The following is a 25997-nucleotide window of genomic DNA, read 5'->3' on the forward strand; positions in this document are numbered from 1 at the left end:
TTAACTACCGTCAGCACTTGTTTGGACCATTCCGTCAGTCTGACCGCAACACTCCATACATAAATTTTTTGTTTGTGGTGATCGGTTAACTCTCGGGGTGGGGTTGGGGGAGTGAAATCGAATGGTCCGAGCATAGTCTTTATCATAATGTTTAAATTTTCTAGTGTTTTTTCAACGCGCTCTGTTTTATTAAAAATTTCAACTGGGTACCTCAAAAGTTGTTGGTGATATTCTTTGGCTTGTAAAACGTGTAACTTAAAAAGCTCATTCTTGATATAGATGTTCTGCAGCTTCTCACAAGTGCTTTCACCAGATATCTGGGTGTCAGGAACTTCAGGTCGTATTGTCTCATTCCTTTTTCCATATTTTTTTATCTGTAGGTAAAAAAAAACCAGGTAGAATTCACCATAAAACTTGTAAAATTCTTATTCTCTATTCAAATAAGAACAGAACCACTTGATGCTTTGTGACACGTTCATACAAGTAATAAGAACAGTCATGAGTGAATAAATGTAACTAAATACACTTTGGAAAAAATAATGTGCCGTGTACGTCGTCAACTTGTCTATTTTTGTGCTCACAAACAGCAGATTCAAAGAGACATGACGGATTCATGTCATTCAGCATTACTAATTTAAGATTTATATTTATATACTTCCATAAGTTGCAACCCCAGCAGGTTCTTGCACTAGTAGTTTAGATTAAAAGCACACAAGTAAGACACTAGGCATTTACACTGAGGGGCCTTTGAGAGTACCGTTATGTATTGGCTACTTAAGCTCTTACTGACTACATCTGTTCATGCAAACATCCACTATACATCAGTGAGCATTTTAAACATTTTCGACAGACGCGTTTTAAATATTACATGAAGTAAACTCTAGAGTTTAAAACCATTTTAAACAGGCTTTCTCTGAGGACAGACATGAGGTGAAAAATCAAGACTAAACTCTGGAAGATGATTGAGATTAAATATGACATATAAGATTTGGATCAATTTTGCAGCAGTTAGGTAAAGTCTACAGAATGTCCTCTGTATAGTTACAGCAATCATGCAAAGAGTATATGACAGCAGATTAACTAGATGGTACTTACAGATAAATTCAGTAGCTCAGTTGCTTCGAATTCGAATAACTTGGCAAGGTCATTGGTTCTCTTCAAATGATCACAGGAGTTATTAGATGGACAAATCGGAGCAGAAAACACAGGACTCCACTGAACTTCCAGGAAGATCAAGAGGATTGCTGAAGAAAAACAAAAACAAATGGAATTGGACAATGTTCTCTTAAACAAGAAATTGTAAAATTACCAAAATAATGCAACCAGATTAAACGAGTAGTATATGAGGCTTCCTGATGTAATGATGAAACTATGTAGTATCAGTTGTATTTGTTGATCAAATGGCCTAACCATGTCAAATTTGTGTTTGTTAAATAATAATAAAAATATATATTTACCATAGTGCAGGAGAGATCTATTGAGTTTAGAACCCATAGTAGCAGTACTAACTCTTATCCTCAGTGGTCCGTGATAAACCATACAAAACAGCAACATGCAACTTTGCTTTGGTAGGCCGGCTTAAATTACATTTTAGGTACACCCACATTCACCTCATACAAAGGAATTCCATGACAAATTTTTTTTTAACATCACTCACATTATGACATATTATTGGATCATATGATTTCATAAGAGGTGTGACCATGGTCAGATAGACCTCAGATAACTAAAATCCTCAAAATATATCAGAGCATGAAAAACATTCCATCTGCATGCGATGTGGCTTGCATTATATAGGCCAGGTTTTTAAACAGAAGTTGGATAACATGGATAACGCTCAACAATAAACCATTTGAAAGTTAACACAGGAAAAAGAAAATCCCATTTAATTAAAATAATATATTAAAACTTTGACAAAGACTCATTAGTACCCACTTCTGTTTAAAGGGGACACAAGTCAGAAAGGTAGGGAAATATTGTGTAAATAGGTTTGATAAAAATTTTTTTTTAATTTATGTCTTATTAAGGACATTAACTGCATCCAGTATATGTCAAGTAAAAAGAAAATCGTATTTGTCTCTTATGTTTTTCCGATATTACCTGCCCATCATGGTTTTATGTAACTTCCAACCACAAATTTCCCTTTATGACTGAAGCTTTAAGACGTCACGCAGACGCCAACCTGTCAGACAAGAATAGACTTAGCCTGCTTTCGCAGAAAAGCATGGTGCTGTGTTTGCGGCTATGTTGCTGCTGGTGTTGCTTAATAAAATCTCTTACAGAGAAAAAGAAAAACCTTAAAGAAGAGGTGTAGAAGAAGCTCAAAAGCTGTCTTAAGCAAAATTGTTATGTTTCTTTTGTCGCATTTTCTTCAACTTTTCTTACAAAAACAGTAAAGTAGGTGTATAGTTCAGTCAGTGATTAACAAAAATGATCAGAGCAAACCTGCAACAGACTCTCTCTCGCTTTCTTTTTTTTTTTAACCCTTTTGCTTGGAGATCTACAGATCAGCCTTCTTTTATTTCTTAAGGATCCATTCTGGGACCTCCACTTTGTCTTTTAAATGTCACCTTTGGACAACAATCAGTTTAATAAATATTATTGTTTATTCAAATACGCACAAGCTATGCTTTGGTTTCATCTTTGGAATTTAAACTCAGCGATGAGCATTTAAACACCAAATTCCTGCAGGTAAACAGTCAGGATTTTTGCCCAATAGCCTGTTCAATGTTGATTTGGGTTGAACTTAAGAAAATCTTCAACAAATGTGCTTAATAGGTAATTGCTCCTGTTACAGCCACAACAGGAATATCACTGATCTGAGCCCTACTGCACCTCTAGCTGGGAAGAACTTTTTAGTGTGTTGGTTTAGGTTTGTTAATACTCTTAAAATGAAAACCAAAAGAACACCACATTTCACCTCTCAGCTGTCTCAACCGTTTCTTCAAAAAGAAACCCCCCTCCCATAAATAACTATTATCAAAGCTACTTAATACAGGCCCAGTTGCATCATGTAGGACAAATGACAGCAACATTTGTTGTCAGTACTTGTTGGAATGACTTACACCAAAGCCAACATGGAACTTATTTTAAAGAACTTTTATTAACTGAAGCAGCACAAAAAGAATTTTACTTCAAATTGTATAAAATGCATTTGTACCACCGAAAAACGATCTAAGTGATAATAGCTAGATACAAAGTTTATTGTGCAAAAAAAACAAAAAAAACAAAAAATAAGACATAGTGTTATTGACCTCAGGTTAAGAAATGCTGACCCATTATTTATTTATTTATTTAAAAAAGGAGAAATGGTCGCCCCCTACAGAGATTGTGGTAGTTTTGACACAAGAATCAACATATTTCTTCTCAAACCAGAACAAGTGAGCTCTGTTGTCAAAACCAAAAATTTTTTGCATGATAATTACAAACGATTGTTTGTCACCGCGTTGCGTTTCAAGCTACACACTTCCAGTTGAACACAAATGAAAACAGCAATACTTGCAAATGGTCTTTAAATGAAAAAAGAAGAAAAAAAATTCCCCCACAAACAAAACAACTGTTGCTTTGACATGATATTATAATATAACACCACACTGGAAGACTAAGATGTGTGTTGAGTGTATTCTGGTCTATGCTGCAAAACAATTCATCTTCTGACCATACATGTCTATTATACACGCTCAAGCCCAACTTTCAGCTTGTGAAACTGAATGCTAAAGTGTGGTTGTGTCTGTTTTCAAGTGTTTGTGTACTGTGATGTGCATTTGTCAGCTTGAGGACCCCCTAAGGCTCATCCTGTGCATCCTGCCTCGACAGGTATAACAGGAGGCCTCGCATACAAACTGTGTGCACGCACCACAGAAAAGCGCTTGTGGTGTTCATGGCAAATTTGTAGTAGTTAATACTTCTGGCAATGCAGTCTTAATCTAGGCACAGAGTTAGTCTCCTTCTCTGCTGGCCTGACACCTCTAGCTGTTAGAACTGGAGCAAGAGGACATAAAGAGCCAAGATCATCAAGAACTATCAGTCCTTCAGAAATCAGCTGGTGGCTGGTTCGTTCCTCTGGTGCTGAAGCATGTCTGTCACACTGACTATGTCCTCTTCAGGGACCTAGAAAAAAAAATTTAAATACGTATTATTACATTTATTGCTTGGCAACTTAAAGAACAGCTTTATTGTGTTATAATCTTACAAAGCTGACATGATGGAAATACTGTGGTTGCTTCTGTTACCTCATTTAAAAAAAAAAAAAAATCTGGACTCACTTTGTACAGTGTTTTCTGCTGGGCAGGTAGTGTAACAACTGTTTTATTACAGTTAAATTAGCCTAATATGGATGCAGACAAGGTTAATCACAGTGCTAAGAATCAACCAAAACAGTAAAGTTACAGTTCCTAATACCAAAACATTGAGCTTACACAATGATTAACTTCCATGAAATCAATTGACATTTACTGGCCCATCTACTTTAGTTAAAGATAAAATGACTGTGATAAATTCACTGAAAGGTGCTGACCTACCACCATCTCATATGCACATGTTCTTTCACACGGACTACTGACGTACAGTGCTTTGAAAACACCCCTCTGATTAATTGTTTTTGGATATTTGTCACACTTGTTTCAGATTCAATCACATTTCAACATTATGCAAAAATAACGCAAGTAAATCCAAAGTGCAGTTTTAAATGATTTCCTTTATTAGGGGATAATGCTAATAATACATAATGATAATCATGCAGGAACACAACTATCTGAAAGGCACCAGGACCTCCACTCTGAATGGCTTTGGAGTGGCCTACTAAAGTCTTAAATATGACCAGATACTTTGGCTTGACGTTAAACGGGTCACTCGTGTTCGAAAACCCTCCAGTGTGGTTGAATTAAAATGATTTTGCTCTACAGTAATGTGAAAGAGTCACTGCACCTCTTGCTGTGTTGTTTAACATGACTTTCAATCCTTTTCATCAGTGTAAAAAAAAAAATAAAAAATTCTTAAAATAAAAAAAATGTAACGATGGCATTACCCCACTCCCCATCAAAACACCCTCTGTTTGCGGGTGCCCATTGGCAAGAAATACATCTCAAATACTACAACTGGATGACATAGCAGAAAAATATTCCAGGATTGCAATTATCTACTAATGCAAAGAATTTCTCAGAAGTGCACACGTCATTGTGACGTCACAGGAAGTGTTTTTTGTTACTTTTTTGTTACTTTTTTTCTCTTAAAGTTGCAAGACTTTGCTATTAACAGAACAGTGTGGTTATGGTTCACGAGTAAAGATAGCACCTGATTGCAGTGACAGAACAGAAAGCAATAGTGTTCCGTGACTAAGACTTTGGTTATTACTCCCGTCATCCATACACCCATCCATGTTATATTGAAACATTGTACAAATATTTAAAATTTATAACCCTGTTTCATAAAGAGATGGGACACTGTATAAATCATACCATAAATAAGAACAGAATAAAGGGATTGTAAAGTGTCTTCTTCAAAACCCAAGAAGTTGAATCCTTCACTGCTCATATAAACACTGTGGATAAAAACAAAGGTCACCAGGGAAGACAAAGGATAACTGTAGCTGACCTGCATTGGCTACCCATAAAATACCGCATCCAATTTAAAATACTGCTGCTTACATTTAAAATTACCAACAACACAGCACCGAGCTACCTTAAGGAATTCCTTAAATCGTATGTTCCTGCCAGAGCATTAAGATGGTGCAGCCTAGATCTCGGCTGAAGTCTAGAGGTGACCGGGCCTTTGCCCTGGCTGCACCAGAGTTGTGGAATAACCTTCCGATTGTGATCCGGGCGTCCAATTCCATCCAATCTTTTAAATCACGGTTAAAAACCTATTTTTTTTTTAATCTCGCCTTTCCTGCTTGTTAATGCTCGCACCTGACTCTTAGACTTACTCTATTTTTCCTTATACATATTTTTTTTATGGCTTGTGCTTTTATTATGTTTTTATTTTGATATGCATTTTATATTACCCCTGTGTATTAGTGGCATTGACCTGTGGGTATATTTGATACTTTGCTAAGGCCTTATAATATTCGTGTTACTTCTCTGTCTCTTATGTTAAGCACTTTGGTATACCGCTGGTTTTTAAATGTGCTCTATAAATAAAGTTTGTTGTTGTTGTTTTTGTTTGCCATTCCTGGACTGTGCCGCGGGCATTGAAGAGAATGGAAACGTCAACCCTGAAGTTTACTGGAAGCCCACACACACGGACCACACACTAGTTTCAAAATGAGTTTGCGCGAAGCCTTGACTGACTATGACCTACACCAGTTTTCACACCTTGGCTCATGTGATTAGGTAGAGGATCATTAGGACGTCGATTGTGCCTGTTTGGGGGGGGGGGGGTGTACACTCGCATAGTTGACCCTTTTGAACTGAAGAAGCTTCTCGGATGAGAGGTGAAACTTCAAGCAACTTAAAGAAGTCCAGACACTTTTCTTTCCAAGCTCCTTAGACAACGTGTCTAAATGAAAATTAGCTCAAGATCGCTGCATTTTTCTTTGCCATTCTTTAAATTTGATCCTGTGTTTGTGGGAGGTATGAGATTTTTTTTTTTTACATTTTTCTAATCCATGTATTGCAGGGGTGGGTAACTCCAGGTCCCAAAGGCCTGTGTCCGGCAGGTATTAGTCATCACCCTGGGTCAACACACCTGAATCAAATGATTAGTTCATTACCAGGCCTCTGGAGAACTTCGAGACATGTTGAGGAGGTCATGTAGCCATTTAAAATCAGCTGTCTTGGATCAAGGACACATCTAAAACCTGTAGGACAGCAGCCCTTGAAGCCTGGAGTTGCCCATCCCCGACGTCCTGGTTTCCAGAACCAGATCTTGTCGGTTTTAATTGCTGTGCTGCTTAAGCACCCAAAGATTGCACCTCTTCAATACCTTTATTTTTAAGGATTTTAACTAAAATAAATAGTTGAGAACTATTTATTTCATTGGTGAATTATTCACCTATGCAGTCTTCTACAGAGTAGGGGGCCTCTCCACATCTTTAGTCTGGAAAGACTGAGTCAGTTTATGTATTTATTTTTTAAATACCCAGTCATGTTACTAATCAATTTAACTAGTTGTTTGATATTTGGCCTTTCACCATATTTCATTAAATTAAAAACAACACTTTGTTGTCACACAAGGGGCAGGGATAGCTCAGTAGGTAGAGTGGTTGCCCCATGATCGGAAGGTCGGGGGTTCGACTCCACTGAACGGCTACCCTGAGGTACCCTTGAGCAAGGTACCGTCCCTACACACTGCTCCCCGGGCGCTGCATTGGTGTATAATTTTATTATTATATTATTGTACTGTTCTCAAAGATTCTTAAGGTTTTCAAATCATTTCATTTACATTTTATACAAGACAGCTACTTTTTTTATTTGGATTATAGCTGCAGATAAGAAGTCTAATATTGCAGTAGAGAAATGCAATATCATACGTGGTTTACCTCAGATCTCTCTACTCACTTTACAGACACCATGAGAAAAAGCATTTCTTGCCTAAATGTAGAGGGGAAACTTGGTTTTGTTGATTCACAGGCAGGTTTCTCGGAAATGGCAACAAATGAGCCAGATAAAGCTTTCTTAGTAATTTTCAAGATAATGCAGATAACTTGCTTACCAAGCTGGCACATACACAATTTCAATGCAACCGATTTTTGACAGGCACGATAATGTGCATATCAAAATGAACCTTTGAAGACACGTCAAATTTTGATGTGCTATCAAACCACATGGAAAGTACAGAGTTTCAGCATCGTATTTGGAGTCAATTTAGCTACCATCACCTTCATCTTGGTAAGGTTCAGGTGTGTGGAGGCTAATACGGCAGACTGAGTAAGGGACAGGTAACCTTACATGTACCGGTACATTGAATTTAAAATAAACTGTGGAGGAAAGAAAAACAAACTTGCTTTGAGAGTGTAATATAGGACTTACCTCTATAAATTTCACTTAAATGTTAAATATCCAAAAATATACTGCACAAAATATCCTTTAAGTGAGTCAACCAGTTTAAGCATGCTGAGTAATGCTTCCACGAATGACATTTATGTGACCAACACTTGGTTTTTATCTGTGCATAAAGACACAGATCCAAACCTGAAGTCTTTAGACAATAAAAATGATACTGAGATATAAAACTGAGTTAAGTTTCACTTTTTTTAAGCATCCAAAGCAAAAAGTGTAGCAGCCTAGCCTATAGGGTTTGGGATCTGACCCTACAATAGTCTTTTAAGATGGAATCGTGGTCCATAGCCTGAATAACGATTCACATTATAGACTTAGTTGAATCTATATGATCGAATTACTAGCAGCATATATGACTGACTGAACACAAAGTTTGTGACTTCAACTCGAAAGGCAAACATCTGCATCCTGTTTTTATGCTTAATCTTAATCTTAACTCTGACAAGAAGTGATTTGCATTTCCACTGATTTGCTGATTCGATTTCTCTTCAGGATGTTACCCAATCACATTAATCTTTTGACCTCCATGCTGTCGTCTAATAACAGAATAAGTTAAACCTCCAGTATACACATTACATTTCCCTAGTTGCGTCATAACACGTTATACTTTTGCTAAGCTTGTGTGGCGTATTTATCTATTAATCACAAATGTGATCTGTTCGATTTATTTGCATAACCCATGACATGTCAGATTGAGACTGTTCATAATTTAAGGTGATCAAAATGCTGGACTCACCAGAGCATGGTCAAAGCTGAAGGTGCTTATGTAATAGGCAGAGATGTCACTGTCGGCGAGAGGCTGCGATATCTGGGCAACTATACCACATTCATCTATGAAACATAACGAGAGAAGGAGAATAAGCAGCACAATCATAATAAAGCGAAATAAAAAATAATAATGAGGGTTCAGCTGTTTGTAAATTTAATGAGCACAGTGTTGCCTGCTCATTTCATTCTCCTGTTGACAGAACAAGTTTTTGGTGACAAAGATTATGGTAAATCAAATCAATCATAAGTCTGTTAAGCATTTAAAAACCTGATAAGTAAAAGTGGCTTCAACCATCAGGTATGCTAATTTGGTCAGCATAGTAAAACATCCGTTTGGGGACAATTAAAGGCAGGGTTTTTTCCCATAGGTATAATTTATATTATATTACATTTATCCAACTGCCTGACAGGCAAACTACAAGTCGCTGTGAAAGTGTGATAGCATAGTAGTCTTTACTTCCACCAATCACCAAGTTCCTAATTACTTACCTGCCAAATCGGAAGTGGACTAGATCTGCGGTTGTCGAGATAAGTGAAGACGGATACAGCCAAATGCATAGAGTTACCTCTTGATAACACATATGGCTGATTTTGAAACATTTGGTGAATGAGTAAAATATCGTACCGAAACCCAGCGGTTGTCCTCCTATGCGAACCATTCTCCACAGCTCCCCGGAAGAGCTGGTAAAGAGAAGATCGGCCGGAAACCTGGAGCACACAAATCAAACGCTGATTTGTTACGTCAGAAATGTAGAGGGGAAAAACATCCTGTAGCAATCACCAGATAAAATACTGCAAAAGCAGCAATGCAGTGAGCTGAGAAAACATCAAAACAACTGCTGTTCAGTTTGATATTCATATTTTTTTGGACTCAATGAGGTTAAATTGTCCACACTTGGCTTAAAACGCCTGCATTAAAATGATCAAATAGAGCAGCGTCAAACAACATGAGCTGTGTTGTGCCTGAGACATTAAGAAGACAGAAAACCTGCTATGAACTCAAAGCAGCCTTCAGTGCACTCACTCAAGTAAGCAAACTTTTTATGTGGCACCTATTCATGTGCAGCTCAAAGTACTTCAGACATGAAGCAACTTGAGCAATTTATAAGCCAGAATAAGACTCAGTTTGAAATGTCTGGATTCATCAAGCATGAGTTTACTTATGTGGGTTTACTTATGTGGGGGACTGAACCATGAACTAAGCTTTGTCTCTTGCCAGAGAATGCTCTTGCTGCCACCCGAAGATTAAACAACAAATATACTAAAATAAGGATTTTTCTTTTTAAAGGGCTCTAAAATATATTTTGCCTTCATGATCTGTAATGAAATTATTTAGACAATTTGTAAAATGAAACCTAAAACCTCTGAACTTAATCCTAAAAGACTTTGGAAAGTCATAGATTTAACAATTCAAACACTTTATAAAGGCAGGTGACTTAAGAGTCATGAAGACATCAGCAAGCACTAATAAATGTTCACAAAGGCTTCTCAGGCAGGCCATGTTGGCAGATTTATCCAGACTGACAGTAACTAAAACTAAGGTCAATTCCTGTCTATTTTTATTTATTTTGTCTTTTTTCTATTTTCATAAAAGCATTTTAGTTAGTTGAAACATTTTCTTAAGTGTATTTTTATTTTAGCTAGCTAAAATGGTTTTGACTTTACTTTAGTTTTATTCAACTTTAATAACCTCGGCTCTCAAGTCCTCTGACTGTTCAGTGGCAAAAACATATGACTTAAAGATTTAATCCAGAACTTTGGAATAACTCGTGCCAGAGAACCTGAGGGGTTATACCTGTTCATACATCGTAAGCAAGAAAGTCATAGATGCCAGCAAAGAACCATGAAGTAAATTAAGAGTGTGGGAAATTTAGATTGCTTACTGTCTCTGAGCCTCAGTGTCCATCACCAGTGAGATGTATCCATCGATGAGGGAGAAGGAGAAGAATTTAACACAATCCTGGCTTGGACTTGGCTGGGGGTCCTCTTTAGGACTGAAAAGGAGGAAACACATTAAATGTGACAGAAAGACAGTAACATTTTTTAAATTTTTAATAAGGACACCACAATAACAAACTGCATCAGCCACACATTTATTACGGTTGTCAAGCACAGAGCAAAAAAGCAAGTCATAAATAAAAATGTTGGTCTTACTTTAGGAGAATTATACGTGAAAACATGTTAAACAAACATATGTATGCAGAATAAAAGCAGTCTTTATCAGCCTAGATTTAGTATAAAATATGCTACAAGTGTTTTTTCATTTCAAGCGTGTCCTAAAATTAATAAAAATACTTTATAAATTTTCACTTTAATGGTAATATAAACACAATCAAAGCAATGCTGCAAAGAAAAAAATGAAATAAATTCATATTACCATCAATAAAACAAAAACAAAAAAAGCCTGAACTGACTGAACTGAACTCTACTTTGAGTCTTCTGCTGCCACCTTGTGCTTTAAAACAGGTATTGCAGTGAAGTGATTAAAAACAAAAACAAAACGTCACCTGCTGGAATAAAAGAGAACATCGATGAGTGTAGTGGCAATGGACGGCAGTGTATCGGGATCCAGGGACATGACACAAAACTGGTTCTTTGGGATCAGAACCGGGTGAACTGTAGGCTGAATGGCTGCAAGAACAAGCACAGTGTTAGCCGTAAAAATGGGAAGGATTGGAACTACTACAAATGGGCATTGCGCACAGGTTTTTCAGATTTTTCTAGAGAATAAATTGTCTTTTAAGACAAAAATCCTTTTATCAGTGGATCTTTGTTGATCTATGGATCTACTCTGTTACTGTTTTCTATTGTTAAAAACAAAAGTAAAAAAATAATAATAATGTGGTAGCTTTTCAGCTTCTACGTGTATATTGACCTTCAAGCTCATTCATATTGTACAAACTCTGTTTTTGCCTAAAATACTGTGCATGTTTTAATAAATCACTGCACATACTTCACATTTTCCTAGCAAAATATAAGGAAATGAGGGTTAGTCAAGGCTTTTGCACAGCGCTGTAAGTCCCAGTTGGTTGCTGTCTTTTCAATCATGACTTCGCTTCTCTCTGTAGCATTTTCTCTTTCTTCAGTACAGCATCGTGGCAGCACTGCTGAGTTATAAAATATCAAAGAACAGCAGTGATGCCAGCGCTGACACGGCTGCATCAATAATGACTTTGCATGGGCTCACATGGCTGCCTTACATTCAAATTGAGTTGTGTAAGGTTGCACAAATGTTAGTCTGAGAATGCAAGACCGCTCACAGCAGAAGCTGCTACAATATTTGCAGTGTACTTGTAACCCATATCAACTACTCCCTGTCACATGACCCACGTCAGCTGATTTGAGGTCCCTCTTCTGATTGGCTCCTTCCATGTCGCGGCAACTCTGAAAACCGGCTGTGGAGGGATACTTCCGGGTTCGACTCCTGCTGTGGCTGTGAGCTTATGGCATTTAGAGCGGTATTGGAAAACAAAGCGTTTTCTCCCCTCAATTCATCTTTAAACTTTAAACTCAGCGGTAAGTGTCCTTAATATCTTTCAACCTTTGGTTGTCAGTAACCAGCCGATCGTTTTCACGATTAAAAAATGACTGTGCGGCAGCGCTCCCACCGCAAGCAGAACTCCGGTTCAAAAACCGCTGTTTTTGAACACTTTTATTTACTTAAGCATGTTAATGGGCTTACTTTGAAACAAAGTGCGATTGAAAGATTGTTGTTATGTGTTGCCTTGAATTCGGCTATGCTGTCTGTTAGACAGTTGTTTTTCTTTATTGTTGTTTTTGTATTGTTTGTAGCGAACGCTACTGGAATGTATAGATTAAGCTACGTAGCCAAGATGATTAATGATTTAACTGTTTTACATTGATTGATGATGATTTGCATTGTTACCTAGACTTGCAGAAGAGCATTTTTTTTTTTTTACCGGTAAACTGAATTGAACTTGATGTGCTAATGGACATTTTTCTGACCTACAGGTCAGGTTTTTTTTTCCCTCTTTGAATTGATCTTCTTCATATTGAAGTGGCGAGCCGGTAGGACCATTCTTTCTTTTCCCCCACTTAGCCGTCTTTGGATTACGGACATATTTCCCCCTTGTATGAAGCTGGACCCTAAGGAGGAATACCTTAAAAGTGAACTTTAAAAAGAAAAGGACCAAAAAAAGGACTCTTAGCAAAAGGACTCTTGCACAGAAAAATCACAGCACTGATTTATTATTTAATTGTGGACATTTACGTTGTGTGTTGTGTTAATTATTTTGTTCCATTTCCCCTTTCCCCTATTTATTCAATATATTTTTGGTACAAGACATTGCAGTTTTTGGTCTCATCATTCACACCATCTGGGCTCCATAAAGAACTATTTCTTCTGCGCGTCAGTCAGTAAATTCATCCATTGACATAAACTAGTCCTTAAATAACTTAGCGTTACATACTCACTACTGCATGTGTTAGACTTTTCTAAAATAAGATGCTTGTGGAATGAAAAAAACAAAAAAACTGCTTTTAAGTACTTTTCCATAGATAAAATCATTCTTCAGTTGTCGTTTAATGATTTGTGACCTGGACTGTAAAACAGTCACCTGATGACACCGGCCTTAGTGAACGTGGTGCTCTGGCATTTTAATGTCCGTACTTCCTCTGAGACAAATTGGATCAATGAATAAATCCATACTAAATAGCCCTGTGACCTGTACCTTCTCTGCCGTTCTTGTGGAGGCCGTTGGAAACATCCTGACAATGCACAGGAACAGACTCTCCTCCCTCCTCCTTATAGATATTGAACTCCTCCTCTAGTGTGCTGACGACCACAGACAGGTCTTTCTCTTTCACCTACACAACAAAGAAATTGTTGAAAATAAACATCACTAGTAAGACAGCTTATCGATTAAACATATGCAACACCTCCTCCATAAGCATTTCATTTGTCTATAATGTCATGCTGTTTCAGGATACTACACTCGCTCACTTTAAGGAAATACCTGAGCTCAAGCAGCATGTGAGACATTAATATACTTGCTGACACAAACATCTGTCAAGGTGTTATGTATTTGTGCCCACTTCACACTTTTCACATCTAATATGTAACTTTTTAGTGTCCTCAGCACTGTTGAGGATTAATCCCTTAACTGCCAAATTGGTGAATGGACAAAATGCAAACACAGGCTTCTTTTATCTGGCAAAACTCAGTAGTAGCAAAAGGTTTCAGTGCATAATTGCAGGGTGACTTTAAAAAAAAAAATGCATTTAAAATTGTATTTAGAATGTAAAAAAATTGATCCAAATTATACAACCGTGAATAGTTTAGAGTGGCTAATTAAACACGATGTGGAAGCTAATAAGACTGGAGTGTAATCAAGCAGAATAAAAATGGATAAAAAAAATGTTTGCAGATTTAAATAGATGGTGCTTACCAGGATGAAGTCAGTCTGATAAGTGGAGAGCATGAAAACAGAGACATGCTGCTGGGCAAGGGGTGCAATGACCGACTTGGCAATCTTAGTCACGCCAACAGCCTGAGAGCTGCTGGAGGCACTGCCATTAGAGACCACGTTGAGTGGCAGCCAGATGGCGCTCTCTACCTGGAGGTGCTCAGAGGGCCGCAGCTCTAAGGGTAGAAATAAGAGTAAAGATGATTGGTAAGCAAAAAACAAAAAGATGGATAGATTAAAAAAGAAAACAAAAAAAGGCTAATATTAATTGAATACCCTTGGCTAGTGTTTATTTCAATGTCCAGCAGGACCCAACTACATATTAATACTGTTAAAATGCTGCTGATGTACTACTCAGGCTGTGAAAATGTTGCATGTTTCAGTATTCCCTTCATGGCGAGTCTAGGGGGGGGTTTCTGTAGATTGAGAAATTTGGGGTTGGGATGAACTGATAGGATGCAGTGTTGGAACTTTTAAGCAGAGATTTCAAAACTCAGGACTGCCTTGGTGCCACAGATTTTAATAATTCACTTTTAAAGAAAATCTGTCCTACTTTTGTGGAAGTGCTTTGACTTAAGAGGACTAGATGCTGTTTAAAAATTACCAACATGGTGGCTTCCATTTACATTTGTTGCCATGTTTTTGTTTTACCAAAAAAAGAAAAAAAAAAGAACTTATCTATAAGAAAATAATAACGATGCCACTGTCACACTAATAGGACACCAAGCAAATTTTCTCATAAAGCTCAATCTGCAAAAAAAAAAGTGCAAAACTTTCAGAAGTTGCAGCTGGCAGCATAGCCATTGAAAACACACTGAGCGTACATGTTGTGTAAATATTTTACATTTGATAAATATTCAAAATTCTAATAGAGCAACCGCACAGCTTCTCAGAGGATCAGTCATGAGTTCCACAAACAGTAGCAGTTTAATCTACTTTAGGATCAAGTGCAGCAAAGTGGATTCTTAAAATGTTGCTGCTGTTGATGTATCTGTATCTTTGTGAGGCTGCAAACGAGGCGGTGTTAAAAGATTACTTCCTGTTGCTTTTTCTGCTCTGTACACTGAACCCACACTTTCTCTCTCCCACCTGCTCTCTCTTCCTTTGCCACAGAGACCTAACATGTCCCCGCTATTTACACCGCAAACGGCCAGCAGTGAAATAAGATGTGAGCAGCACTACAGCAAGTGCTTGATCATAGAGTGGGACTTACTACCAGTGCCTTTATGGGGCAAAGCTAAAATAGATGATCCCTCGCAACGCATGTCTGTAACTTAACTGGTAGTGGCAACCTCTGGGGCTAATGTGGAAGTGCCGAAAACTGTAGTAGCCACTTGAGGCGGGGCCCACACAATTTTTACAGCCCAAAAGTTTTACTCTCTAAAGCTATTTTGCATTTATATCAAAATTAATATGGCTTGCCGTATGATCAGCTGTCTAATAGACAATCTAATAAGTGTTTGCTCCAGTGGAAAACTGTATTTCCTTATATTTTTATGTTACTTAATGCTAAAAAGCAGGCATCTGTTTGCACAATGCACCCATCCAGGCTTACTAGCGATAGCTCATAAGGAATTCATCCTGTTGTTCAAATATAATTACAACCCCCTGCAAAAAACAAAAAGAAGGTGGAGGCAATCATGCAAAGGGCTTCAACAGTGAGAATAAAAAAACAAAAACAACAACAACAAAAAGCCCACCTTCATGGCGGCTACAACCATCTTTTATATACAGTCTAGATTTTTCACAAATTCACACTACCCCTGAAATTTTCTCAACATTATCACAATGAGCTTTATGCAAGATCACATATATCCAATGCAGTTAGATCATACGCCAAGTAGTCTTTACTTTCAGTCCTTGCAACGTTCTGCCCACGTAATAGCAACATTAAATGTCAGAAGAATTCACAGCAACTCTGTGGGCACGCCTTACCCAGGCAGCACTCTTACATAAACCTGCTTTGTGACAAAAAGCAACTGAATACAATGTCTTGACTGCCCAGAGTTCATGTGCAATAACAGCTTAGGCAGAGATACTCAGGTTACAAGCTTGGGAATTGCATGTTGTAACTTTTCATCTTTTATGCCAAACCTTTCATAAACTATTTATAAACATTTAAAAAACAAAAACACATCCATGAATACTTTTTGACATGCACGTTGATTTGAACTTCGGGAAACCTTCACAACGTAGAACATTACTAAATGTTGTCTACCTCCTGCAGTGAATATTCCCCTTTCTGTTTCTTTATACCCTTCAAAAGAAGCAATGTTCTGGTCGCCATAATTTGTCACAGGAAGCCCCTTGCGGCTTCACTACACCAGCTTTAACCTCTTAAAATAGGTTTTCCGTCAGAAGGAGAGCAAGAGAGGAGAGTAATGGAGAACCCCGAGGCGGTACATGCCTTTAACAACTACATTTGTGTTAAAGGACGAGACAAAAATGGCAGCAAAAGCACTGGATGGGATCAGAAAGTTGTTTTTCCAAATGAACTTCAACAATGTTGCGATAATCGGGTCCAGGCATTGTCTAAAGTTGGATTTTCTCACAAGTAGAACACAATGGGAGATTTTGTTTTCACTACTTGAAACACTTCACATGGTTTAGCTGAGAGGTGGTGCCTAGGTAGAGCATGTAAGAGGCAGGACACATGACGTCCATTCGCTTGCACTGAACTCTCTGGACAACTGGTCTATTCACAGATTCACACGGGCTCGTTCTGACATTACAAAGACTTTGTACTAGAGATGGCAGCAGGTGCTGTCACACACACCTTCTCTGCGTGATGTCTGGAAAAGTTCATTGCTGCGTTTCCTTTTTTAATTGCTCTAACAATTTATTTTACTTTTTACACAAGATTCTACTTCTTCTACTAAGTTCAGCAAAATAAGCTGAACTTTTTTCCCCCGGAAAGTTGCATTAGACCACTGTAGGTTATGTGGTGCTGTGCATTTCATCATCAGATGGTAAGTGTGAGGCTCTGTGCAGGCATCTAGGCAAACCAAACGACGACTCGTCCATGGACTACCTGTCCGTGTATGCAACAGATTATACTCTGCACAAAGACAACAGCCTTATGTGGTGGAGTGGTTAGCACTGTCGCCTCACATCAAGAAAGTCTCTGGTTTGAACCCTGGCTGGGTTCCTTTGTGGGTTTTCCTCTGGGTACTCCTGCTTCCTTCCACATCCTAAAGACGTGCATGTAAGGTTCACTGGTAAATCTAAATTGGCCGTGGCTGTCGGGTTGATAAAGTGCTTAAAGTGAGTAGAATAAAGTTCTATATGAATGTATTGTTAAGATGTGGCAGGGAGTTTAAAGCACTTTAGTGATGCTTTATACTGTCAGTCCTTTCCTTCACTGATATCAGAGATAAATTAGATCATCTCCTGTGAAACTGGAAGTATGGCAAAGTTGCATAAGCTCTTTGGGAGGCCACGAAAAACACTTTTTTTGCTCGACTGACATAATTTAAGTTTACAAGACTTGTTTTCTTCTCATTGTATCTCCACAGTTTTAAGTCTACAACCATTCTACCGTGTGATATCTGTGAGGCTGAACAAGAAAGGAAGGAAGCAACATTAGACCGCTAAAACAACACAGCCCTATGTTGTGGACCAATTCAAGAATACATACTAATTCCAAATCGTGTTTTTACTGGAATCGGCAGTAGCTTCCTTACATTGTTTATCAGACCGTGTCTGTGCGTTTTGCCTCTTTTTCTCCTAAATTTTTACATTATTGGTAGATTCTTTTTCTTCTGATAAGGCTGGCTGACAAACAGATATGCTACAAAGATTAGACATAGCACACATTTATCGATATCTGCACACAGTGTTCAGTTGGTACTAAAATGTGGAAACATAACCCCCTGCCAAATAGAAATGCAAATGAACAAGGGTATTATACCTTTGAATCCTTCCTCGTCAAGGACAACTGTGTAGTTCTCTGGAGTCTCAGTCAGACTAAAGAACTTGCATCTGAAACAGGAGAGGAGGCACAAAATTAGAAAAAATGAAAAGTAGGAGATGACAATAGGGGAAAGAGAAACAGGAAAAAAGGCCATGTTATTCATTTGCAACCAACAAAAGGAGGTTCAATATATTCCTTTAACAAGTAAATGGAATTTTTCACCAATATGTACATGGGGTTCAGGACTGGATGTCCTTTAATTATCACAAGCCTAAAGCTCTATATTATGCTTCTATCACTCCATTGTCTATAGCAAATGGAGGGGAAACATACCAAACTGGGGCACTGCTTTGGCTGACAAACGCTCCTTTCAAATAATGTCTGGGCAGCACAGTTTAAAAGGAGATATGTGAGCTTATAAAAGTCACTAGATTGTTTATACACATCTATAATTAAATCTGTTTTTCACAACTGGATGAACCATAGGCAACAGTTTACATCTTTGTGGTCTTCTTGAAGCTTGTTTTAAAAAAAAAAAAAAGTGTGAGTTTCATTAAATGTTTGAAAACGGTGTCGTTTTGCCTGCTGATACAGCCCAACAGGGTTAACAATTTTTGAAGAAAAGAGCAGCTGGTATGAAACAAGACAGAACATTGATGACAATTTATTGTAATCTCTTCACCAAGCTTTGAGCTATTTGTTGTAAAAAGGCAGACTCAGTGGCTCATGTTCAGTCCTACTGAATGGTGTCTCTGTGAAAAAACAAACAAACAAACAAAAAAAAAAACACTAGGCCAATAGGATTTTGTGTGGTTTGACAAAGGAAAAAAAACTCAACAATCTGGTACGTTCTCAAAGAACATACAAGTAAAGAATACAAAGGGAAGCTGATAGAACTGATCTGTGCATAACTCTGTCTATTGTCTACTTAAACATTAATATGAACTTTGACAAAACAAAGCAGGGTTTCGTTTTTCACTGGCCAGGCTAGACTTAAGATTTGCACTTCTTTAAAAAGAAAAACAGCCACAGTTCACACTGCTGATGTGTTGAGTTTAAACTGTTGTCATTTTGTTTCATATCTGGTGCCATTCTGGACTGGAGGGCTTCTAACACTTACAATCAAACATTTCTGAAGTCAAGCTTGACTTGGGGATGGAAACACAGGTAGCCTGGCTCTGTCCTTCAAAGCTCAGCTGATGATGTTTGTCTCACAGAATGCAATGTGATAGTAAACACTGTCTTCTAGGCTGCTATAGATAAACTTGAAACTTCATACTGAAGAGTCAAATCTTGGCATATATATTTACCAACCATTTTATTAGGTACACCTTTTCAATTGCTAATCAACACAAATGTCTAATTAGCCAATAATTTGGTAGTAAGTGTATGTATTTAGCAATGTCATCAAGTTCAAACAGAGCATAAGATTGGTGATTTATGGGATTTTAAATGTGAATATTTCAGAAACTGCTGATCTACAGGAATTTTCCCACAACGCTCTCTCCCAGAAAAAAAAAAAAAAAAAAGAAGATATCCAGTGAGTGGTAGTTCTTTGGATAAATAATGGCATAATTTGGTGTAAACAACATGAAAGCATGGATTCATCCTGCCTTTTATCAACAATTCAGGCTCATGATGTTGGTGTAATGGTGTGGAGAGTGTTTTCTTGGCACCCTTTGGGCCCCTCTACTACCAACTGAACATCATTTAAAAACCACAGCCTACCTAAATATTGTTGCTCATCATGTCCATCCTTCTATGACCACCAAAGCTCAAATAATTTCAGACTCGTTTCTTGAAAACTGAAGTCACTGTAATCAAATGGCCTCCACGTTCACCAGATCTCAATGCAACAGAGTGCTCTGGAATGTGGTAGAACAGGAAGTTCACATCATGGATGTACAGCTAGCAAATCTGCAGCAACTGTATGATGTTATCATGTCACAATATGGACACAAATCTGAGGAATGCTTCCAGCAGTTCTGAAGGCAAAAGGGACAAAGAGGTACACCCAATGAAGTGCCCTATGAGTATACAAAGCAACAAAGGATTAGGGGTTGATATTTCTGGAATTTCATTAAACACCAATATTTTTACTGATTCTTCTTCATAACACTGATTTTTTAAAGTCAATATTTGGTCCCTATTTAATGTCCTGTGTTGAAAAAACAAAACAACAAAAGCAAATGGCAGACCAAAGCAACTGATCAATGACCTAAAAAAAAACAAAAAACAAAAAAACTTCAGGTGTGCAAATTCCACTGCCACAGGTCAGATGTCATTATTTTGTGCTCCTCTGCAAGTGTCAGAAAAGCAGCACTGAAAGGATTTGATAAGCTTGAAAGCATATGATTTAGATGGACTGGCAATTATGGAACCAGATTTTAGCTAGAACTAGTTAATACTTATACCCTTAAAAGGGAGATATCTGCTAATAACTGGTGGATTAACAATGGGGGATAATAAACACGTTTTGCCAGAAAGAAGTCAGGCTATAGCAGGGGCCTCATTAGCGAGTGTTTTTATTTTTAGTGATGGAGAACCTAAAAGCAGTTTCTAAATCGAAGATCTCTTTGTTTCATTTGAAACCCTAACAAGGAAGTGCGATTTTCCTGTATTCTTACAATGTCGCTGAAGATACATTCCTCTTCCTCTGCTTATCAGTCAGCTTAGACTACTACAGCCAAAACCTGAGAGAGACAGTCTAACTCCTGAGTCAGCAAAAAGTAATCCCTGGCATGAAATGGGACAATCACGCCACATAGACAAAGAGAGGCAGAGAGAATGCTGTTAACAGTAACTACCGGCTTTGCTAGCAAGCTCAGCCAGCCAATTGTGTTACAATACATCTCTCATTTCCTGTTGACCCCTCACCTTCCCTAGCAAGCAGTTTCCTGCAGCTAGTGTATGTCAAGCAGCTTTCCTGCAAGTAAAAACGGCAACGTTTAGTGCACAAATGAATGTGCTGTGTCGTTTGGAGCAGAGGGTGAAGACTGACTTTGTACATCCAAGTAAGCCACAGCTCAGCAACATTCTGACAGTTTGAGGGAACTATCTGTGAAACAAGTGTGCATATTTGGTTTCCTGTTTGCAAAGTACATGCAAGACAGATGTTTCACCTATACATCTATGCATTATAATGCACTAAGAAGAAAGCTGGAAAACCATTTGCACTGCATTGTTTTTGCGGTCACATGAAGACTGCAGAACTGCAGTCAGTACAGCCAAGGACCTCTTATGAAGTCAAAAGGAAGATCCAATTTGACGTCTACTGTTGTAGAAAAAGTATATTTTCTTTCAGCTTCCTTCAAAGAATAAATCTGCTCAACAAAAAGAGTTATTGCTGTTCATAACTTGGTGGACACCAGTGGCACAGATCCATTTGCAGGCTTGCCACTGTAGATTCAGGCAAAGAATCTACAGTGGCAAAGCAAAGTCAGTGCCCCAAACATGTTTCGTACAGCATCCAGTAACATGGGTTGGAAAAATAAGCTTCTGTTGAAGTAGAAGGAACACTGAGAGAAGGAGATGAAAATAACTAGAAGAGATGAGGAAGCAACGGGTAGCGAGGGAGCGGCCAAGTGGGGAAGATGAAAACCAAGCACACAAGAGGTTGGACTTTGATCCAGCTGCACAAAACAACGGGTGGTAGCAGCACTTAGGGAGTGAGGGCTGGTGACGGCACTGGGCCTGCAACTGATGCTCCAGCTGAAAAAACATGATAAGCACACAGAAAACTGATGCTCAAGGGGGAGGAATGAGCCTCAAGCGACTCAAGTCCTATGATCACAGCACGACAAGTTGTCTACTACCTTAGCAACTTATGAAAACAAGATTCCTAGTTTTCTCTCGGGCTCCCCCCCCCCAGTTTCATAAAGGCGGGTGGGTACGGGGTGTGGGAAGTCCTCTGTAAACAGGAGGAGCGGGAGCCCCAGCCTTGACGGATCACTGAAGCAGACAAGTGGAAAACTCCCAACCGGGTTTCTGGCTCGGCTGAAGTATTGTTCCAACCCATGCTCTTGTTAGTTAGCCGCCAAAGAGAAGAAAGGAGGACGGTGTGGAGCCTGCGGGGCTACATCCACAATTCAGGAAGAACAATATATTGAGCTGATGCTGAGCTTTGTTTATTACTCTACCTACAAAGTGTAAACAACTACTAAAGACAAAACCAGAATACTAATAAGACTAGAATGGCTTAGAAGCTCAAGGTGCACATTTTTTCAGCCATTCTAGGAGAATTCACTGATAACTTTGATATTTTATATTCTGCAAAACAGAGTATTTGACATTTATGTTTAAGTTGGTAATGACACTGACATTTACAGAGTAATATTGTAGCTAATAGTGCAAACTTTATTCCGTCATATGAATATTTTTTTGTAGACAAGGCAAAAGTGTTCCTTTCACTACTTTTAGCCTCTGCACTATAGACATAGTAAGCTCCAACGCGAATGGACGCTGAAGAAAAATCCACTATGCCACATGTGATTACCTCCTTAAAATTCTGCTCAGAGCTGCGTTCAAATCGCTTTGCACAGGGAGTTGTTCACAAATGAATAGCAGAGGCCTGAAAAAGGGAGATGGCTAGAAGTGTCCCGGAGCAATCAGGCTTGTTTTTGCTCCCCGATTGAAATCAAGCAACTAAAAACAAACTTCACCACCACTCCCCATTCCGCATCACCTAGTATTTGACCAAAAGGTGGAAAAAATAAAAAATCCCTCTTGCTCATGGAAAAAGAAACAGGAAAAACAATGGTGACATAACTCCAAAGCATGATCAAAATGCCCTTTCTGGTTTATTCAGTGCTTCGCCTACTTTTTAAACATATACTGAATGCTTCACTAAACCTGTTCAAAAAATGTTTATACCTTTCAAGTGAGTTTTTAAAAGTAACTATATATTTATATGGATTTTCTTGTTAACCGGTTGCCCAATGCCTTCCTCACACAAATCCCACACATCTATGATTATTCACAGAGACATGTTATTTACTTTCTACAGTACTGTAGAATAAGTCATCATGACACAGTGTGTCTAGTTTGAACATGTCAAACTTATTCCATTACCCAATACTCAACCAAGTACAGATGAAATCAATCGAGCATGTACAGAGATGCATTTGACATATGGATTTATGTTAGATGTAACTTCTCTATGGTCTTGTAAGGATGCACTTTTACTGCCCAGCTGCCCCAAATAATGAAAACGTTGCTCTCTTTTTAAGAGGAAGCCAAAATAAGGTACATCATAAGAACCTTTCAGAGTATGGTGTGATGTACAGACTTCAGAATCCAGAAAGGCGATGACATAAGGAAGCGCTTTCTAGACAGTCGTTTACAGGTTCTTTGTTACTCAACACGAGAGCTGCAGCTGAACCCCGCACGGCCTATATCATGGTGGTCTGAAGACAGATGCCGATCTCTTCTTTTGGTCGTTTATATGTGGGCCAGCCGCAAGAATAAACAATTGCATAACAATGGAGGGATATCCAGGGATTAGCTGAAAACTGGTACTAATGCCTGGGTGAGATGAGAAAAATTTGCAGGCTGAACGTTGGTTTCGAGCGCAGGATGTCATGTATTAAGTTTGTTTCGGAGAGACGGGATCCAACCAAAATACACAACGGTACTGCACGCTTCTGAAGTAGTTTGATTAAAGCTGATTTTGTGCCCACTGGAAGAATCGCGTATTAAAGGTATGCAGGGCACAAAAATTCCGTTTAAATGCTGCAGATTTTTGTGCAAATGCAACTATAAAACAGAATGTCTAAAAACAAAAGCTACTGCAATTCTTTACATCTACATGCACTGTTGTGAATGATTCATGGAGGCAAAGCATGTGCAGGCAAATCGCCCAGTAATAGCTCGGCCACCCAGTGAATGAAGAGGCGCTGTAGGTTATCTCATATATCCGTACTGGATTACCAAAGCTGTTTCGTAAAGCAAAGCGACATGACCATCTGGCCCGATCAACGAATCTCCTTACCGTGTCCTGTTCCGGAGAAATATCAGCTTTATCAGTGGGTGTGTGAAATTCACCAGACCATTCTTGGATATACTGGTGACCCTCAGCCTGTGGTCCAATATGTGCAAGTCCATATTTCTGGTTGCGAGCAGTTCCTCTCCACTGCTCTGTTTCTGCATGCGGCGGAGAAGACGCCTTCCTAGCTGGATGATATCATTCAAATGTTAAAGAGACATAGGTCATGAGTATTTCCGCCGAATAAAAAAACCCACGTCACGCTGGTGCTTCTCTCAGAAAAGAGAAAAACATGCGACGCAACCATACGCCAGCCCCGCTTAACTACTGTATATTCAAATAAAGGGACAGCCCTAGAAAAGACACGCCCCCTCCTCTTAAAGCTACAGGTTTATGCCGATGCTTGGCACATGCACGCAGGGTGTGTGAAACGAGCTGTGACGACTTCCGGTTTTGTTTTCAAAAATAAAAGCCATCAAATATTCTCATAATAGTTTCTGTTCATTTAGCGGATTTGAATGAACAACTAAAACAAAAGATTACAATTATTATAACTATTACTATTATTACAATTATTTACACTTTTTTCACAAGAGTGTAAACAAAACAATATCAGTATAATTACTTGCTGCTTTCCCCCCTCCATCAACTACTCATGCTGAAATCTACCAAAGTTCTCTAATGACTCTGCCATAGCAGGCCTCATCAAAGTTGAGGATGACCCAGAGTACAGACAGTGGCCTGGTGCCAGCAGAATCATCTACTGATCAATGTAGGGAAAACCAAGGAGCTGATGATGGGTTTCAGATCAACCACACCAACACTAGTGAACATCCAGGGAACTAGCATTGAGATAATGGACTCTTATAAGTACCTGGGTGTACCCCTACCTGAACAATAATCTGGACTGGTGTCACAACGCGGATACTCTTTACTGGAAAAGTCAGAGCAGACTACCTGCTGAGAAAACTGAGATCTCTTAGAGTGCAGGGTGTGCTCCTGAAGAGCTTTTTTGACTCTTTGGTGGCATCATCCATCTTCTGTGGTGTTGTCTGTTGGAACAGCAACTTATCTACAGCTGGAAGGAAGTGGTTGGATAAATGGTCTGTATTTGTATAGCGCTTTACTTGGTCCTAAGGACCCCAAAGCGCTTTACACTATACACAATCATCCACCCATTCACACACACATTCACACACTGGTGATGGCAAGCTACATGTAGCCGCACTAACAGAGGCGAGGCTGCCGGACACTGGCGCCACCGGGCCCTCTGACCACCACCAGTAGGCAACGGGTGAAGTGTCTCGCCCAAGGACACAATGACCGAGACTGTCGGAGCCGGGGCTCAAACCGGCAACCTTCCGATTACAAGACGAACGCCCAACTCTTGAGCCACGATCGCCCAAGAGTCGGACGATCGCCCTGATAAGTTCATCAGGAAGACCAGCTCTGTTCTAGGATGCCCCCTTGACCCAGTGCAGGTGGTAGGAGGCAGAAGAACTCTGGCCAAAATAAATCAATCTTGGGCAGTGTCTCCCACCCCATGTATGAATCTGTTGCAGAACTGGAGAGCTCCTTCAGTGACAGACTGCTGCATCCTAGCTGCACAAAGGAGCATTATCACAGATCCTTCCTCCCAGCAGTTGTTAGACTTTGTATCCATCACTGATCCCAATGAACACAATAAGTTGTTTGCATCACTGCTGTTATTTGCACAGTTTTTCAATTTCCTGTAAAGTGTGTCTCTTTGTTGTTTTTAAGCACTTTTCACAGCACTTTTTGTACTTCTGTAAAAGAAAAAAAAACCCCATCCTACTCAGCTGCACATTTCTTTGAGCCTGGGTATATTTTTAATAACTATACAGTATTTTTTTTCTTACATTGTAAATTTGCCCTGTGCTTTCCATTTC

General features: G+C 38.9%; 1 protein-coding gene and 1 long non-coding RNA gene across 2 annotated transcripts; one reads left to right on the forward strand and one right to left on the reverse strand.

The window, feature by feature from the left end:
• Positions 1 to 3084: 3084 nt before the first annotated feature.
• Positions 3085 to 24523, reverse strand: castor1 (cytosolic arginine sensor for mTORC1 subunit 1). The gene is made up of 9 exons (XM_026187777.2): positions 24094 to 24523; positions 18102 to 18172; positions 14174 to 14367; positions 13457 to 13592; positions 11273 to 11396; positions 10649 to 10759; positions 9391 to 9473; positions 8734 to 8828; positions 3085 to 4110 (listed from the first exon to the last, which is right to left on the reverse strand). The coding sequence occupies exons 1-9, from the start codon at positions 24249 to 24251 to the stop codon at positions 4039 to 4041; spliced, it is 1044 nt and encodes a 347-aa protein (XP_026043562.1). The 5' UTR covers positions 24252 to 24523; the 3' UTR covers positions 3085 to 4038.
• On the forward strand, positions 12151 to 13069 carry LOC145432457 (uncharacterized). Its single transcript, XR_013912752.1, has 2 exons — positions 12151 to 12281; positions 12738 to 13069. It is a non-coding gene; the product is annotated as an uncharacterized LOC145432457 (long non-coding RNA).
• Positions 24524 to 25997: the final 1474 nt, after the last annotated feature.

This window comes from Astatotilapia calliptera, chromosome 12 (genome assembly GCF_964374335.1).
Source record: "Astatotilapia calliptera chromosome 12, fAstCal68.1, whole genome shotgun sequence".
Classification (NCBI taxonomy): domain Eukaryota; kingdom Metazoa; phylum Chordata; class Actinopteri; order Cichliformes; family Cichlidae; genus Astatotilapia; species Astatotilapia calliptera.

What these genes read in the sequence shown, in the direction of transcription:
- castor1 (XM_026187777.2), bottom strand. Translation starts at nt 24,251, where the DNA reads ATGCAGAAACAGAGCAGTGGAGAGGAACTGCTCGCAACCAGAAATATG. An exon ending in CCACAAGAACGGCAGAGAAG is followed by an intron (nt 11,397 to 13,456) that starts GTACAGGTCACA and finishes TTGTTCTTGCAG; the next exon opens with CCATTCAGCCTACAGTTCAC. An exon ending in TCAGCTTTGACCATGCTCTG is followed by an intron (nt 4,111 to 8,733) that starts GTGAGTCCAGCA and finishes TTTTTTTTCTAG; the next exon opens with GTCCCTGAAGAGGACATAGT.